Here is a 16,038-nt window from a genome sequence, read left to right as displayed (position 1 = left end):
GGTGGCCCACCCCAGCATTGAACCCAGGACCAAAACTGTGAGCTCTACCTGCCATGGCACCAGGCCATGTTATATAGAATATGAAAATCAGATATAAGTGTTGACAAACATAAGCATTCTCAACACTTCACTCTTATTATTGGATTGTGTACGTGCATATTCCACTGGGTTTCATAGCATTATACCGGAATATAACTCTTAAATGTGAAGTAGGGGTTTAATAGTAGTGCAATTCTGTTTAGAATATACTATTTAACATTTCAGCCTTGGATTCATGAGCTATTGAGTGCAGCACTCTAGGCATTGTAGTTGTATATGCTTAAGGCCATACATTATAAAATATTGGCCAACTGGTTATTGGGCCAGATCACAGAGATGGCCATTAATGTCACTATGGTTAGGATACATCTTAAAACTATTATGCATTTACACAGTAAATATAGGTAGATTCTGGCTGAAAAGCTGGCCCCGCTCTCTCAGTGCAGGGTTGTATAAATACAGACAGGCCTCCTGTAAACTCAAGCGTGCACTTATTAGCATGCATTGCTGTGGTAACCATGCAAGAGCACTAAATGTTCAATCTGTCAGTGGTATTTCTGCGAAGGAGCTCTCTGCAGCAGGGGAAGTCTGCTTTGTTCAGGTGATCTCTGTTGTACACAGGAAACAGATGACACACCAGGCTGTGATAGCAGGTTTATTCTGGTTAGTTCTGCACTGCACATGTGAAACAAAACCACTGCAATATAATTGTGTGTATACCTCAACTTCCTTTCTTCCTAGGTTTGTTGTATATTCTGTTTCTTTTTCAAACTGACTGAGCACCTTACAACTGCCCTGTACAGTATGTCTGTATATGCAGTTTATTTTAAACTGGATGGCCAGATACCATTAGCATTAGGAGTTGCAGATTTCCTTTTCATGCAAAAAAGAGTCTGGTTGTCTTGACTGTCTCTTTAATGGGGAACAAATGATGAAACTGAAAAAAGACCGTGTGGTTTATTGGGTCTGTGAATAGTGTAAGATATCAAAAGTCAGCTCGACAAGACTGTTTGGCTTGGTAAAAAGAAAAAGGTTTAATCTTCGGAACGAGAATGTCTTCCCCCTGAATGGGAAAGCTGAATGGCTTAATATGTGTAGTCATGGATTCATATGATGCCTTGAGATTTAGCACCTACAGTTTACTTGCAGCACAAAAGAAGACCTCTGAATTATGTAACCTCTGAGTTATGTAACTTATCTGACTGGTTTCTAAGAAGGAAACCTATTCTCTATGGAAACCGCTTGCATAGCTATACTCCCACAGAAATGAAACAAAAAAATGCAGCACTGTAGATCTAATGGAGACGTGAGAAATTGTTTTACCAATTAAATTAAGTGGGAATTCTGAGCAGGCCAAATTAAGGAACCTCAAGTGTTAACACTCCTTCTCTTCCGAAAAGTGCCATGGGATCTTCAACGTTCACAGATAGGCGAGATCTGTGTTCAGCAGTCTTGTAAGAGCAGTTACAAGTGAGAGGAAGCTATTTGACCCATCTAGTGCTACATCCAAAGGACAGCATCATCTACAGCAGAGGGTCTCCTATCATCTTACTAGGTTATTGGTTTAGATCCAGACAGAAGAGCGCCTCCGCTGGTCCATTGCCATCATTTATAGCAGCAAACTGGTTTTCCCATCCCAGCACTGACCAGGCCCTGCCGTGCTTACCTGCTGAGATCAGCGCAATCAAGCTACAAGCTGGTTATGATGTGTTATACTTAAACCATGAGTCATCATTACAGCACCACAGAGAAGGAGGAGGCTGCTCTTTTTTGCCACCTAGACACTGTCCTGCAATAATGGAATGTCTCAAAGCGACTTCAGTGTTGACTTGGGAACCTGCTTATTACTGAACTGCTCCTCAGTTCTCAAAACATTGCTCCAGCTCTCCTGTTTCAGATCATACAATTTTTATTTCTTGGCTAAAGGCTTTTGACTTTTTGATCCTAGCAAATTGAAATTTCATTGATGGTATTTTTAACTAGCATAGTTCTTTTAAATTAGCACTTTTTTAACTGAACTAACAGTTATATCAATTGACGTTTTAAAACATCAATGTAGAGTCTGTGTCCATATATGACACCATATTTCTGTGCTGTTTGCAATGTACAGGATACTTATGAAGTGATCCGAACTGATTAATAAAGCAAAAATCTGTAATAAAAAATCTTTAGTTATCTGTAACAGTTTATGCATTGCTTAAAGCATAACAATAGTGGGCATTCCCTAATTCCCTGAGTTCTCTTGTTTCTCAGCAAGCATTGCCCTGAAATCTGCTTTTGTTGTGCCAGGACTTGAACAAGCGGCTGTCCCTGCCTGCAGACATCAGGATACCTGATGGCTATCTGGAGAAGCTACAGATGAACAGCCCTCCGTTCGACCAGCCCATGAGCCGGCGTTCTCGCAGGGCTTCGCTTGTAAGTCGGAGTTGTCATGTTGCCCCGGGAACCGGCCTGTCCGGCTGCAGTGTGCACTCAGGCCTTGTTTTTGCCTGCATTAATTCCAGAGGCAGAACAACCAGGCATTCGTGAGCACTTTGCCTTTCTTGTGGAGTTCGCACATTTTTTTCTTAACTGAAGCACAAAAACCTGTTTCAAGGCTTTAGTCATTTTTGTTTCTTTTTTTTTTACATAATAGTTTTTTCCATGGACGACCATGGAAGTAGAGCTTTAGTTTTTGTCTCTGAGGTTCTTAAAGTTGGTTTGTGGGTTTCTCTTTAATCATCCGTTTTTGCTGTCATTCTCGGTATCCCTCCTCTTGGGCGCGTGCCGTGTTGTTTTGTCTGGAAAGTGAACAATGCCCTCTGCCGAATAATGCAGTTCATCTTTGTCTCTTTCCACTCTGTCAGAGACGTGATAAATGGCCAGTGTAAAATTAACTTACAGCTAGACATCGGGGGGAGGGTAAACAAATTAAAACACATGTAACATTGTGATAAGAGTTTGTGTGTAGTATAGTTCCTTTTAAAAATGTGGCCTGTCTAGCATGAAAACATAAAATAATCCTGCTAATAATATTTGCCACTCTGTGTTTTAGTCTGAAATTGGATTTGGGAAGCTGGAGACGTACATCAAGTTGGACAAGCTTGGAGAGGTCAGTAGAGGGTCTTCTGAGCTTACAGCCGGCAGATGTGACGAATGCTGAGCGTGGCCCAAGGCTTTCATCTTTATCTCTCTGTACATCTGACTAACTACATGTGTTTCCATTAACTGAAGCTGTTTTGTGTATGGCTTGACCTTTCTTACTCACAATTCTGCAGTATCTATAAAGCTGCCTATTTTTTAAACAGATTCAGGTCTTTCCATTTCATTTTGTTTATGATATGAAGCTAAAAGTAGAATGTAGGTATATGTAAACCCATTTACAGGTAACTAAGAGAGGCATTTTGTTAAATCTTAGATTGTACACCTTACAAACTGTCAAATAGCTCTATATTAATGCTTATAAGTGCAGACATGCATAATTCTGTGTTTTCTTGTTTCAATGCTACAGCTGTTTTTGATTTCATTTTAAAATGTTTTTTCTTTTGGAAATGGGCATCTTAACTGCAGGTCTACCTGCCCTGCTTACAGGGGATTAATCAGACTCCCCCGTACGTAGTCCCAGCTTTCCATGATTAAAGTGCCTATGTTGCTTTCTTTCTCCTCTGCGCTGACTCGTGCACTCCGTAGGGAACATATGCAACGGTTTACAAGGGCAGGAGCAAGCTGACCGATAACCTGGTAGCGCTGAAGGAGATCAGGCTGGAGCACGAAGAGGGAGCCCCCTGCACGGCCATCCGAGAAGGTCAGTCCTTCGTACCTGCTGTAGTGATGTACTGTAGTCTCTATTCGTTTTCAGTCTTATTCACTTCAATAATCAATTAATCCTTGCACTTATATAGCCCTTTTCTGGACACCTCACTCAAAGTGCTTTACAGGTAATGGGGACTCCCCTTCACCACTGATGCGACGGCAGCCATAGTGCTCCAGTACACTCACAACACATCAATTATCAGTGGGGAGGAGAGCAGAGTAATGAGGCCAATTCATAGATGGGGATTATTATGAGGCCATGATTGGTAAATTCGGGGGTAACCCCCCTACTCTTTTCTAGAAACACCCTGGGACCACAGAGAGTCAGGACCTCAGTTTTATGTCTCATCCAAGGGACCGCACCTTTTTACAGTATAGTGTTCCCGTCACTGTACTGGGTCATTAGGACCCACACAGACCGCAGGGTGAGCCTCCCCTCTGGCCCCACTAATACCTCTTCCAGCAGCAACCTTAGCTTTCCCAGGAAGTCTCCCTTCCAGGTACTGACCAGGCTAGTGATTGTGCCTCAGAAAATAAGGAATTTCACAAATGACAGGAGGTCATTTGGGCCATGTAGTTCGTTTGGATGCTAGTAGCTAGATTTCTAACGGATCAGTTTATCCAATATAAAATAAGATTTCATTCAGTTTTATTTGATTTTTTTTTATTTCTTGCAGTGTCTTTATTGAAGGATCTGAAGCACGCAAATATTGTGACGTTGCATGACATTGTTCACACGGATAAATCGCTCACACTAGTTTTTGAATACCTGGTAAGTATTTCCGGACTCTGTTGTGAATGAAAGAAACACCATCAGACTTACAGGGAGTAAAGATTTTCAGCACCCCTCGTGAAACTAATTCCACACTGAAAACTAGAAAGAAAAGAAAAAATCCAGTGTTGTGACTGTGGAACTTTCTTGACACAACTAAAAAATACTCCATAGCCAAAACATTGTTTATTTTTCTATGTTGTCCGTTTCTATGCTTTTTGTGCAAATAGAGATGAGTACAAACCCATTAATTCATGTACTTCAGCATCATTTCAAACTGCTTATACATTGTCATAACTCTTTTGTTTCTTTGGAGTACATGTGAAGGTCAACTGGTGGTTGTTCAGTGCTGTAAAATGTAGTGGAAAAGGCTACAGCTGTTTGAGAGTGAAGATTTTTACTCAGAACGAGGCATGCAGTGAATTTTTATTTTCACTGCTTAAGCATGTTTTAACCCATGTATTTTTAATTAACGACAACTTGAGCAACACTTTAAAGTCAATAACCTGTTGTAATTCAGCATATTGTTCTGCACATCTGCGTCATACTCTCAAGATACAGGTCCAAGTTCTTAATTCGTCACTAACAAGGACTTAGTTGCACTGCTGTCAAGTCTACCTGAGGGGTTGCTTCAACATATAGTATGTCATTGGCATAAAAGTATTGTTCTTTTGATTAAATAGTGCATATTTTTTAAATGAAAAAGTGCTTACTTTGTGATTTTCTTTAATTTAACTAGGCTTGACATTCAACATGGTAAATCAACTCGTCACCTGTTTTTAAGCCACATGTTCTCAAATGCAGCTGTCAAAGTCAGTGTTGTGATCAGTCATGAACGACCAGTTAATTATAATGTTGGCAAAAGCTCTGAAACAACATCCAACATCCATTTATTTTACTAAAAAACTACATGTCAAAATAGGGATGATGTTTCTTTTGTTACACAGTATTTATATGAAACAGATTGAAGATCAAAAGCTTGGGTAACATTGGATGTACAGTATAGTAACTCTCCTCATAAGGCACTCACTGTTGTATGATTGTGTATTGTGTAGTGCTGGGACTGTTGCTACAGGCATCTACAGTATGTCTGTTCGACCAGCATGAAGCAGATTGAGTTACCCTCAATAGAGTGAAGTTATTTGACAGTAGCTGAAGGGTAAAGTAGCAGTTATTAGTCATATTCCGTATAAGTATTATAGCTGGATTAAATTTTGACTTTTCTCCATGGAGTGACTGAAGAATAAAGTGACGAGATGGAGTTGTCAGTGTTTCTTCTCACTTTTAGTGAAAGTGCTAAACTAAACTGATACAAATAGGAAGTGTTTTATCTTGTGTTTTCATCATGGGTTATGTTTCATCATGACCTGTGTTTACTACTAGAGTTGTTAACCATTAAGCATTAATAAACAGCCTATAGAATAAGTCCCTCACGCACAGTACATCAGATATCACAATATCAGCATGTAGTTTAGCAATGCTTTTTTTCCTGTAAAAACTACGTTAAACTGATTCTAGTTTAAGAAGTCAGTTACATTAACCAAAGTCAGTTACATTTACCAAACCTTGTTTTGTTCCTTCTGACGTGTTTTGATTACATAGTACAAGAAGAACACAATATGTCTACTTCCCTCTCTACTAATTAATTTGTGCAGGAATGTCCAACACTTTGCCCAAAGGGCCTTTTTATTGAATTTTTTCATCATTTTTTGTACAGGACAAGGATCTGAAACAGTACATGGATGACTGTGGGAACATCATGAGTATGCACAATGTGAAGGTTAGTGCTGTACAGAAAATGTGAAGCCAGGGCCAATGACATAGGTACACAACTCCTGTCCTTGAGGGCTAGTGTCCAGTTCTCCATGTCTCTTTCAGTTCCCAGGCCCCAACAGCTGAAGACCTGTGAGACATGCCCCAGCCCTTGGGGACAGGAGCTGTGCCCTGCAAGCCTTAGCCATTTTAACTGTCTGTTGCTTATATGAAGTGCAGTGGGCTGCCTTTTGATTTGAAAGGAAACATAAATGAATTTCATCGCCTCTCCTGTGTTGCACAAGAACAGCTTTAGTAGCCTCTAGGAAGGGTTTTCATTTCTATTTCATTGTGAGCTACCTCCTTTTTTGAAGGCTTTCACCATAAATAGGCTTTTTGTTTGGATTTCAAGAAGTTTAATTGCGCCCTCATTCACTGGCTTTTTTGTGTAGTCTGTTGTGAGCATTGTTTAGTGAACAGTGTCCGTTCCTGAACCTCAAAGTACATTTTGAGACTGAAAACCAAAGTAACCTTTTTTTTCCCAATAGTACAAGTGTTTTAAGCCCTGTATGTCAAGTCAGATCCATGTAGCGTAACAGTCAGTGTACCTCTAAAGTTTGAGTATACTTTAAAGCAGCTTTTACCATTTAGACATTTAGAAAATCATGCTATGAATGTGGTAGTAAACTGGGACCAGATAGATTTTGAATCTGTAGAAGAAGGATAAATGTACTTCAAAAACAAAGTTACAGACTTAAAAGAATTCCATAAATCCATGTCTAGGAAAACATAGTTTAAAGGAGAAATTAAGAGAAACTCAGAAGGAATAGAGTACTCTACTGACTGCGTACATATAAAAGGTTAATTCTCAAATTAGAAGTCCATGGGTGGTTAATGAACCGGAAACAGTTATCCTAAAGTGCCTAATATCGAGATGGGCTGCTGCTGATCATGAAGAGGAAGCCTGTTCCTCTTCATGATCTATAGTAACGATTTAGATTGTTACAGTTGGCGAGCAAGTTGATTTGAATAGTTTGAATGTTGATAAAACAGTCTTTATTTTCCTTCTTTTTTTTTAAAGATCTTTTTATTTCAAATTTTGCGGGGCTTGGCCTACTGCCATCGGCGGAAAGTCTTGCATCGGGACCTGAAGCCACAGAATCTGCTCATTAATGAGCGAGGAGAGCTAAAGCTGGCAGATTTTGGTAAGTACCTGCTGTACCTTCATGCCTGTAATTAGAAAGGAAGTGCTGCACAACAAGGGCAGCATGATGGCACAGTGGTTAACATTCCTGCCTCGCAGCGCCGAGACCCTGGGTTCAATTCCAGATCTGGGGAGCTATCTGCATTGAGATTGTACTTCTCCCCATGTTTGTGTGGGTTACTTCCACGAGTTCCAGTTTCCGCCCACAGCCCAAAGACATGCTGGGATTCTAGGTCACCAGTTTTCTGGGAAAACTGGCCCTGGTGTGAGTACGTGTCTGTGTGTGCGCCCTGTGATGGGTTAGCGTTCCATCCAGGGTGTATCCTGCCTGGCACCTGTTGCTTGCTGGGGGATAATTGAATTAGTCAATTTGGCTACAATATGAATGGATAGATGCTGTGTAACATTGTTTATGGAGTTACTGTTTTTTTTTTCCCCCCCGTTTAGCGAAGAAAAATGAGTTTGGTTTGTCTTTGCTCCTAGACAGCACAGTGAGACATCATTGAAGCTACCAGGTGTGTGGTATGATGTGCTGTTCTGATTCTCTCGCACAGGATTAGCAAGAGCCAAGTCTGTCCCTACGAAGACCTACTCCAATGAGGTGGTAACGCTATGGTACCGGCCCCCGGATGTCCTTCTGGGATCTTCAGAGTACTCTACACAGATTGACATGTGGTGAGAATCTTTTGCTGCACGTTTGTTAGCAAATCCTGTCAGTCTCACCTGGGTATCGAATAGCGGCTGTGTTGTCAGCGCTCATAGGGGTTTAAAGAATGAGTTGAAATTGACTTTTTGTTACTGGTTCATGACAACGAAAATTAACGTTCCAGATCTGTTTTTAGTTTTATATGAACTACCTTTTACAAGTTACATCGTGTTTATTTTTTAATTTCTACTTTGACTCCATTTGTAAATGGAGGCAAGTTATTAATAAATATGGAGCCCAATTGTCCCTGTGCTCTCTATGAGCCCTATTTCTTTTCTGTGTTAGAAGTGTAATCGTTCTAATAGTGTAAGGTATTTCTTAATTTAACTGCAGAAAGCTGAAAACTGTAACTTTGATAAGACTTACAGTAGCTTCTGGATAATCTTCAGGATGGGAACAGGTCACCAGAGGAAAAACCCAAGTAGATGCACCTTATCGCTCTTTGCCATTTGTTAAACGTCTGAATGACAGATCTGGAAGGGGGCTGACCAGGAATATGACCTCAAAATAAACCAGTTTAACTGAAGGGTTTTGGAAATTATGCTGTCTGTCACCACAGCTGCTACAAGCGGTGAAATTGCATTCTTAAATTTGTCCTAAAATGCCTAATAAATCTTCGTCTAAGAGAGTTGAATAATTGTTATGCTAATGAGCATTTCTGTCTGACTTTTCAGGGGTGTGGGCTGCATCTTTTATGAAATGGCGGCTGGCCGGCCCTTGTTTCCTGGCTCAACAGTAGAAGATGAACTGCACTTAATTTTTAGACTCCTAGGTAAATATTTCAAACAAACAGAAGAGCTACATGAAGAGAATGTGCTTGTTGTCAGTAAACACCGTTAATGTTGTACCACCTGAAAAAAGGCAGATGCTTGCTGAAGTCTATTACTGTGCAACTCAAGAATTCCCTTTTGAGTCACCGCATGTATGCAGTGCTGACTCAGTGCCCTTTAAAATAACTCAGGTGACTTGGATCATCTTTAATATTACTTCATTTCAGACACTCTGCTGTAACACGTTGTCTTAACTGTGATCACATAACATCCTGTTCAAGGGCTTTCCTTTCTGTAATCAGTGCTATTTAGTGAAAGTGGTTGTGTGATCAGTGTTTATTCAGCCTTATTATAAAAAGCTTTGTGGGGAGAATGTTACATTTTGATCATGTGTCATTTATTACATAAAGGGGAACTGATATGATAGGAGTGTTCTTGGTTCATGTCATTTTACTTTTCTAGTCTACAAAAACTGTTTCCACGAACGTAACTGGAAGCCTTAGTCTGAACACTGCCATTGTTTGAATTCTCTTTTTGCCACAGGCACTCCTTCAGAAGAAAACTGGCCAGGGATATCATCCATTGAAGAATTCAAATCTTACAACTTTCCCAAATACAAACCACAGCCTTTGATCAACCATGCCCCAAGGTAGAGTTCTTGAGAAATGTATGCTACTCTCTGAGTGTTCACTTTTTACATTAAACGCCACTCACCAGATCAGAAATACGAATGAAAGCTGTTTACAGCACAGTTGTTATACACAAATAAAAGATGGTTAGTACTGTACAACTTTTTTCCTTGTCAGTAGTTAAAACCTGTTATTTTGTGGAATCTATAAACTGAGCTGGGAGGAGTCTCATAAAAATAGTTGAATTCTAACATAAGATGTACGAATATAGCCTACAGTCACAAGAGAGTATCTAAAAAAAGCATTGTTTTTTTTAGCTTAGGTGACTCTTTTTAGTCATCTAAAACGAAAAGCAACTGGGACCTGGATTCTCTATACCTTTCTTTCCCTGGGTCTGTGTCATGTTGTAAAATCATTGGGATTGAATGTTTCATACTTGAAAAAAATTTCAATTATTATTGAATTAAAATGGTGGTAGACACATAGATTAACTATTAGTCTCATTAATTACAAAAACAAAGTCTGATAAAATGCAGGGTTTTTTCACCTTGTTCTTAACAGCACAGGAAGTTGATAAACTCAAAAGTTTTATTTTTCTGCTCGAGGAGTGAAGGTTATGTGTTGGTGTCTCTGTTTTCCTGATGAACAGGTGTTGTTGAAGCAAGAATGTTTCCCTCTAAAATTAGAAATCAAGGCTACAGCAGCTCAGAAGCAACATTTCCCGCCTATCGCAAAAGAGAGGAAGTTAGGATCTTAGGTCATAATTTTTTCCATAATACTGGCCAGTTTATATACAGTATATACATTCTGTATACACAAGTATCTAAGTAAGCTGAATTTTAAATTGTATATTTTGATAGGCTTTAAAATAAGTGAGCCTCAGAGCCTTTGCTTTTAACTACATAATGAGAAACCTGATATGATATCGTTTAAATACGCTTCCTTATTCTTTCCCCCTGTAGGCTGGACTCTGAAGGAATTGACCTGTTGTTAATGTTTTTACAAGTAAGTCTCTGTTTTAGCTCTGCTGTAGTCCTGTTGGACACACCCTTTATGTTTGGTACTTCAGTATTCATTTTGGTGCATGAACTCAAGGAGGGCCAGATACTGTCCTTGTTTGAAGTCAGCCTGTCTTTTGTTTATGTTCTTGTTTGTTACTGTCTGTCACGTAATTCAAATCAGATATAGTTGAGATTACGTATTAAAAGTATGTGACAACTTTCGTAGATTCTTTTTGTCTTTTAAAACATTCTTACTGTTTTCAATTACATTTTTGTTTTGAATGTAAGGTTACCCTGTAACATAAGTGGGAGGACATTTTGCCCATCGGTTCTGTTTGGAAGTTAGTAGCTATAATCAATAATTGGTCCAATGATCACACCCATCTGTTTATTGTTAGAAGCCAGGGTGTTGACAAATCGTATCCTAACCCATGTGTTTCAAAGCCTTTACATTTTAGAACAAGAATAGACAGGATTACTTAAAAAATAAAAAACACCATCAGGGGGCAAGCTATTAATTTTTCAATATCAGGTATTTGGAATTTCTCATGATGTTCAGTTGGAAAAAATACACAAAAATGAAAGATGTTGTATGTAATCCATAACAAGAAAGATAGGGTTGAAATAATTGTCTTTAATTAAAACAAAATGTCCCCGTTTATGTTGTTGTGTTTTTAAAACACCTGAAGTTTTTTTTTTTGTTTGTAATTGTAAAATTTCTATCATTGCAGTATGAATCCAAGAAGAGGATTTCTGCCGATGAGTCTATGAAACAGACCTACTTCAAAAGCCTTGGAACTAGGATACACGTACTACCTGAGAGTGGGTTTTCATCCATATGCTGTGTTGGGAATCCATTGGAACATTAGAACAATATAGCTTGGTTACAGGCTTAATATTTATAATCTATTAAGAAGTACTTTGTGGTTATGAAAAGTATTTTCCCCATTGATCATATCACAGTACTAAGCAGTTGCCTACTGGCTCTTGGCCAGACAACGTTCTACTCAAACCGTAGTCATTATGTCAACATAATTTAGCACAGCACATAATGAATAACCGATTCTCAAGAGCTGTACTTAAAAGAGTTTCTAAGGGATACAGCTCTTAAGTGAAGCACCACATTTAGTGTGGCTTGGTGTAATATTTCAGACTTGGCATTTAGTAAGAATGTAACCCACAATACTCTTTGGATTCTGATTAGAGATTCTGAAAGGATCCATTTCAAATGGAAGATCATCCTGCATTTGTGAAATCTGCTTGATCCATTTATTCACTCTTGACAGCAATAAATGCCTGGGGTTTTAGGCATCTGCCCACATTTCAACTACGAATGCAATCAAAGACTGATCTCATAATTGCAGACTGGAGTATTTGCTGTTCACAGTGATTTTCTCCAGGTGTCTATTTGGAGTCTTTGCTATTGCTGCGAGTTCAAGTGTACTTTTTGGGATATTGAAAAATACAAAATTCCATGTGCATTTACAAACCAGACTGATGCAATACTCTTGAGAACCAGACTTAAGATTACCCTTGGAGTGTGGTTCTCAAGTACAGTATTAGTTTTTGATGCTGATCCTATTTAACACTTTTACACCATTTTGAAAACAGCTGATAATTTTCAGTACCTAGTGTGGACAAGCCTAATGCTCTAGCTGATTCAACTGATTCTGGAAAAGATTCTGCATCTGGAAAAAATGGAATAAAGGTTACAAAAGATTGGAGGCCATGCTAGAATTTAATTGATTGAGGAAATCCTTTCCAGGGAGACCTACAGTGATTCTGTCCTAGTTTGGCATTTCGATTTAGTCTGTATTTACATCCCGTTTCTCCCCCAACAGGTGTGTCAATATTCTCTCTGAAAGAGGTTCAGCTGCAAAAAGACCCGGGCTTTCGAAGTTCATCTTACCCAGAAACAGGTAACAATGCAAAATGGTGGTCTTCCTCTACCTGAGCGGCGAAGCTGTGGTGACAGTGTAGCACACTAATCTATAGTACACCACAGTGTTCTGGTTTGTGTAACTTCAGAGCAGTTTAACAAGGTTAGATTTGCAGTTCTCATACTTGGCAGGAGCTGACAACAATTTGGATTACTGATGCAGATTTTAGATCATAGTGAACCAATTTAAAATACTCATTATTTTCCAGCTGTAAGCAGTAGAGTATAGGGACATTGACTTGTGGATGGGGATGCTCCGGAAGCATTCCACAAGCTCCTCCTCTCTAAAAGGAGTCAATTTCTTAAAACGGGATTCTCTGTGCAAACTGAACTCCATCCATTCATTCACTCAGCACTGTCACAAGGTGATCCCTGGGTATTTAACACTTAACTGCTGAACACATTTAATTAACATATTAAAGAATTAAAGACCTTTTTCTAGCATTCTGATACAGGTTATTGTTTTACTTGGAGCCACATTAAGCACTTAAGAATGTTAAGCGGTGTCAAATTTTCTTCTTTTCACATTTGGTGAAATTATGTTGGATTTGCAATCTGCAACATGTGGGACAAAAACACCCCCCTGCATTCATTCAACTGTCCATTCAGTCAGCTGAATTCTGACAGTCTGGCCGAGCTGTGCTGGGTGAGCTGGGTGAGCTGGGCCAGCTGGGGCAGCTGGGCAGGGTTCTGGCTGTACCAGTGTGAAAATGGTGCCTCTGAGCTGGTCTCACCACTAGAGGGCATCCTTACCACTGTAGAGTGTAGCCTCTCACTAGGTATGCTGGACCACGGTGCCAGCAGTACACTTTCAATCAAGTTCATTAAGGAAGTTTCCCTCTCACTACATGAGACTTAACTAGTCACTCAGGTGCACCAACTGCAGATCTGCAGCTCTGTTCATATCCATTTATTATGAAACAAAAAAATCTAAAGAGGAAACTACATTTGCCAGACTTATTTTTCTTCCCCCCCTTCCAAAACAATAAATTGTTTGTTTTTTTGTTCCCTTCCAGGAACTGGCAAAAACAGAAGACAGAGTATGCTTTTCTAGACTCTTTCTTAGCAGTTTAGTAGAAACAAGGACTTATTTCTGTTTTCTAAACCGACCAACCAGCCAAGGGGTGATGTGAAGGCTTGTCCTCGAACCTGCTAGAGTGGACCTTTCAAGCAGACCCTCTGTGCCACCACTGTCCTTCACACAGAGGAGTCCTGCTCCCCGATGAGCCTGCGGCCTGCGTTTTATATTTGCCTGTCACAGTGTGACATTTTGTACAGATGGTCTTTGGGTTCTTCTCAGCAGTCGGAGCTGCTGCGGATATCGAGCAGGACTGAGAAACACCATGTGTTATTTATTGGGGAATCATGTGCTGCTAAACGACTACTGTCTATATTTAACACGCTGAAGAAGTTGCAGTGGCTTTTGTCATGTGAACTTGCCTGATTATCTTCTACGACAGATGATTTGCAGAATTTTGTACTCGTTTTGTGTTTCGGAATCAAATGTTTCTTCGATTCTCATGTAGATTCCACCTGACTTCAGAACTGTTTGACTTTGAAGTAAGACTTTGTCAGGAGATGAGCTTCACTGAGCTGTAAACCTGGTTTTCCTTCAGCCTCACACAGGCAGACTCTTTGAATGTTTTTTAGATTCGGCAAAAAGTCCTTTCTAGAATTGAAATTTGCCAATTAAGGTCTGTATTTATTCAGGCAAAACAATTAAGAGCAGTATCTTCGCAGGAATATAAATGCATACTGTAACCCTGTTCGGTAGTGCCTACAGTTGTATACCCAGCAGACTTCCCCACGATTTGTGACCTGATCATTTCATAGAGTCTCACTACATTCTTACTAACTCCCCCACCTTCTAAACTGAATCATAGGCAATTTTATCTCTATCTTGACCATATAAGCAAAGATGCACAAAAATGCAAAGCAAAATCTCAAAACCTTCCTCAACAGAGTTCATGGATTACAGTCTTCTGTAGAAAACTCCATTTTGCAATCCAAGACATCACTTGGATAATTGGTTGCGGCATTCAAGGACACACCTCTATTACTATAGATGTAACTTTTAGAGAGAGAATACACTGGAGCATATTAACAGAGGGCATTAATGACAGTAATGTGATCCGTTTATTAGATTGGCACCTCGAAGCCGCCACATAGAGATGTACATTTTTGAAAGCTGTATTTTTTTGGGAGGGGGGGTTATTTTTTGGCTTTGGCTGAATTCTGTATTTAAATTCCCTACTTTGCTACTGCATCTCGGTGAATATCTTGTGTCTGCTTCGGCAGCCGATCCTTGTATGCAATTGTGTTTGCCTTTAAGAAATAGTTTTAGTGCATCTAATTTGACTGTAAATGTTTTGCAGTTTTGATAGCTCTATTATGTAAAATGGTCATTGTTGGGGGGCAAAATGAGTCTGTTTCTGACAGTCACTGTAAACGCGTTCAGGGTCCTCTCATTTCTGTAGTTTATTTAACAGTATTAAGAGACTTTTTTGTATGTTACATTTTAACTTTATTTGTGAATTGTAATTGTGGCATGTTGGGGGCAATGTGTTTCATTAGTATTTTGTGTTTTCTTTTCTAGAAAAAGAAAGAAACTGAAAATTTGCCTAAAAGAAAACAGAAAACACGTTTTGTGTAACAGTAGACATTGGACCACTATTCCTTTTTGGCATTTAGAATTCTGAAAATGGTTTCAAATTGAAATTTGAGGCTTAACAATCTGCTGTGTTGTTTTCAACTGACAATGATGTATTAATAATGTACTTTTACCAAGTATGAAAATTACATGACCTCTTTGTTGAAACTATGTGGAGGACTGTGTCAGAAAATTGAAACATCAGTCTTGTGTACTTTCTGCTTATACGGAACAGAGTCCAGTGGTAGACTGTTGTTGGCAATTTAACACTTTTTATTAGATTTATTTATTTCTCGTAACCATTGAAGTAAATCTAGTCTCGATTTCGTACAGAACACTGAAATTGTTTGACTGTCTTCATTTCTTGTCTTTTTTGCTTCCGTTTAATGGGTTTATTTTTCAATGCCGTAGTATTGATGTTTCATCACCTGAGTCTATTTTAATATTTAGTGGGAAGACTATTTTATGTGAGCATGAGTGAAGCACTGTGTCTTAACTCTAGACCTCAGTGTAGGCTGTAGGGCAGGGAGGAGTGAGAGTTTCTACTAAGTCCAGGTATCAAACCATCTCATCTTGCGACTATCTTCAGCGACTGCTTTCATATTGTTAAGGGTGAAAACATTGCACGAAATGGGAGGTTAATATAAGGCATACCTGTTTCTGTAATGTTATGTGTATAATAACAGTATGACTGTCAAGGACTGCAATGGTTATATGACCATCGCAATCTAGTAATGGTGGAGAGCATTTCCTATGTGAAGCTTTGTAGACATGCTGCCTCTGT

General features: G+C 39.3%; 1 protein-coding gene across 5 annotated transcripts in view; it reads left to right on the top strand.

Moving 5' to 3' along the window:
- cdk17 (cyclin dependent kinase 17) overlaps nt 1–15,589 on the top strand; it is an 86,986-nt gene extending 71,397 nt beyond the window's left edge. For all 5 annotated transcript variants that reach the window (XM_088645280.1, XM_088645282.1, XM_088645281.1 and 2 more), the window contains 13 exons: nt 2,329–2,454; nt 3,074–3,130; nt 3,709–3,823; nt 4,509–4,603; nt 6,321–6,383; nt 7,437–7,560; nt 8,114–8,234; nt 8,940–9,037; nt 9,579–9,684; nt 10,627–10,669; nt 11,397–11,487; nt 12,507–12,584; nt 13,621–15,589. In XM_088645280.1, coding sequence (XP_088501406.1) covers nt 2,329–2,454; nt 3,074–3,130; nt 3,709–3,823; nt 4,509–4,603; nt 6,321–6,383; nt 7,437–7,560; nt 8,114–8,234; nt 8,940–9,037; nt 9,579–9,684; nt 10,627–10,669; nt 11,397–11,487; nt 12,507–12,584; nt 13,621–13,658 — 1,155 coding nt within the window. In that variant the 3' untranslated portion in view covers nt 13,659–15,589. The remainder of the gene's footprint in view (nt 1–2,328; nt 2,455–3,073; nt 3,131–3,708; nt 3,824–4,508; nt 4,604–6,320; nt 6,384–7,436; nt 7,561–8,113; nt 8,235–8,939; nt 9,038–9,578; nt 9,685–10,626; nt 10,670–11,396; nt 11,488–12,506; nt 12,585–13,620) is intronic.
- Nucleotides 15,590–16,038: the final 449 nt, after the last annotated feature.

This window comes from Lepisosteus platostomus, chromosome 9 (genome assembly GCF_059453375.1).
Source record: "Lepisosteus platostomus isolate fLepPlt1 chromosome 9, fLepPlt1.hap1, whole genome shotgun sequence".
Classification (NCBI taxonomy): Eukaryota; Metazoa; Chordata; class Actinopteri; order Semionotiformes; family Lepisosteidae; genus Lepisosteus; species Lepisosteus platostomus.
Note: the sequence above shows the minus strand (reverse complement) of the source record. Positions and strands in the feature narration are given on the sequence as shown.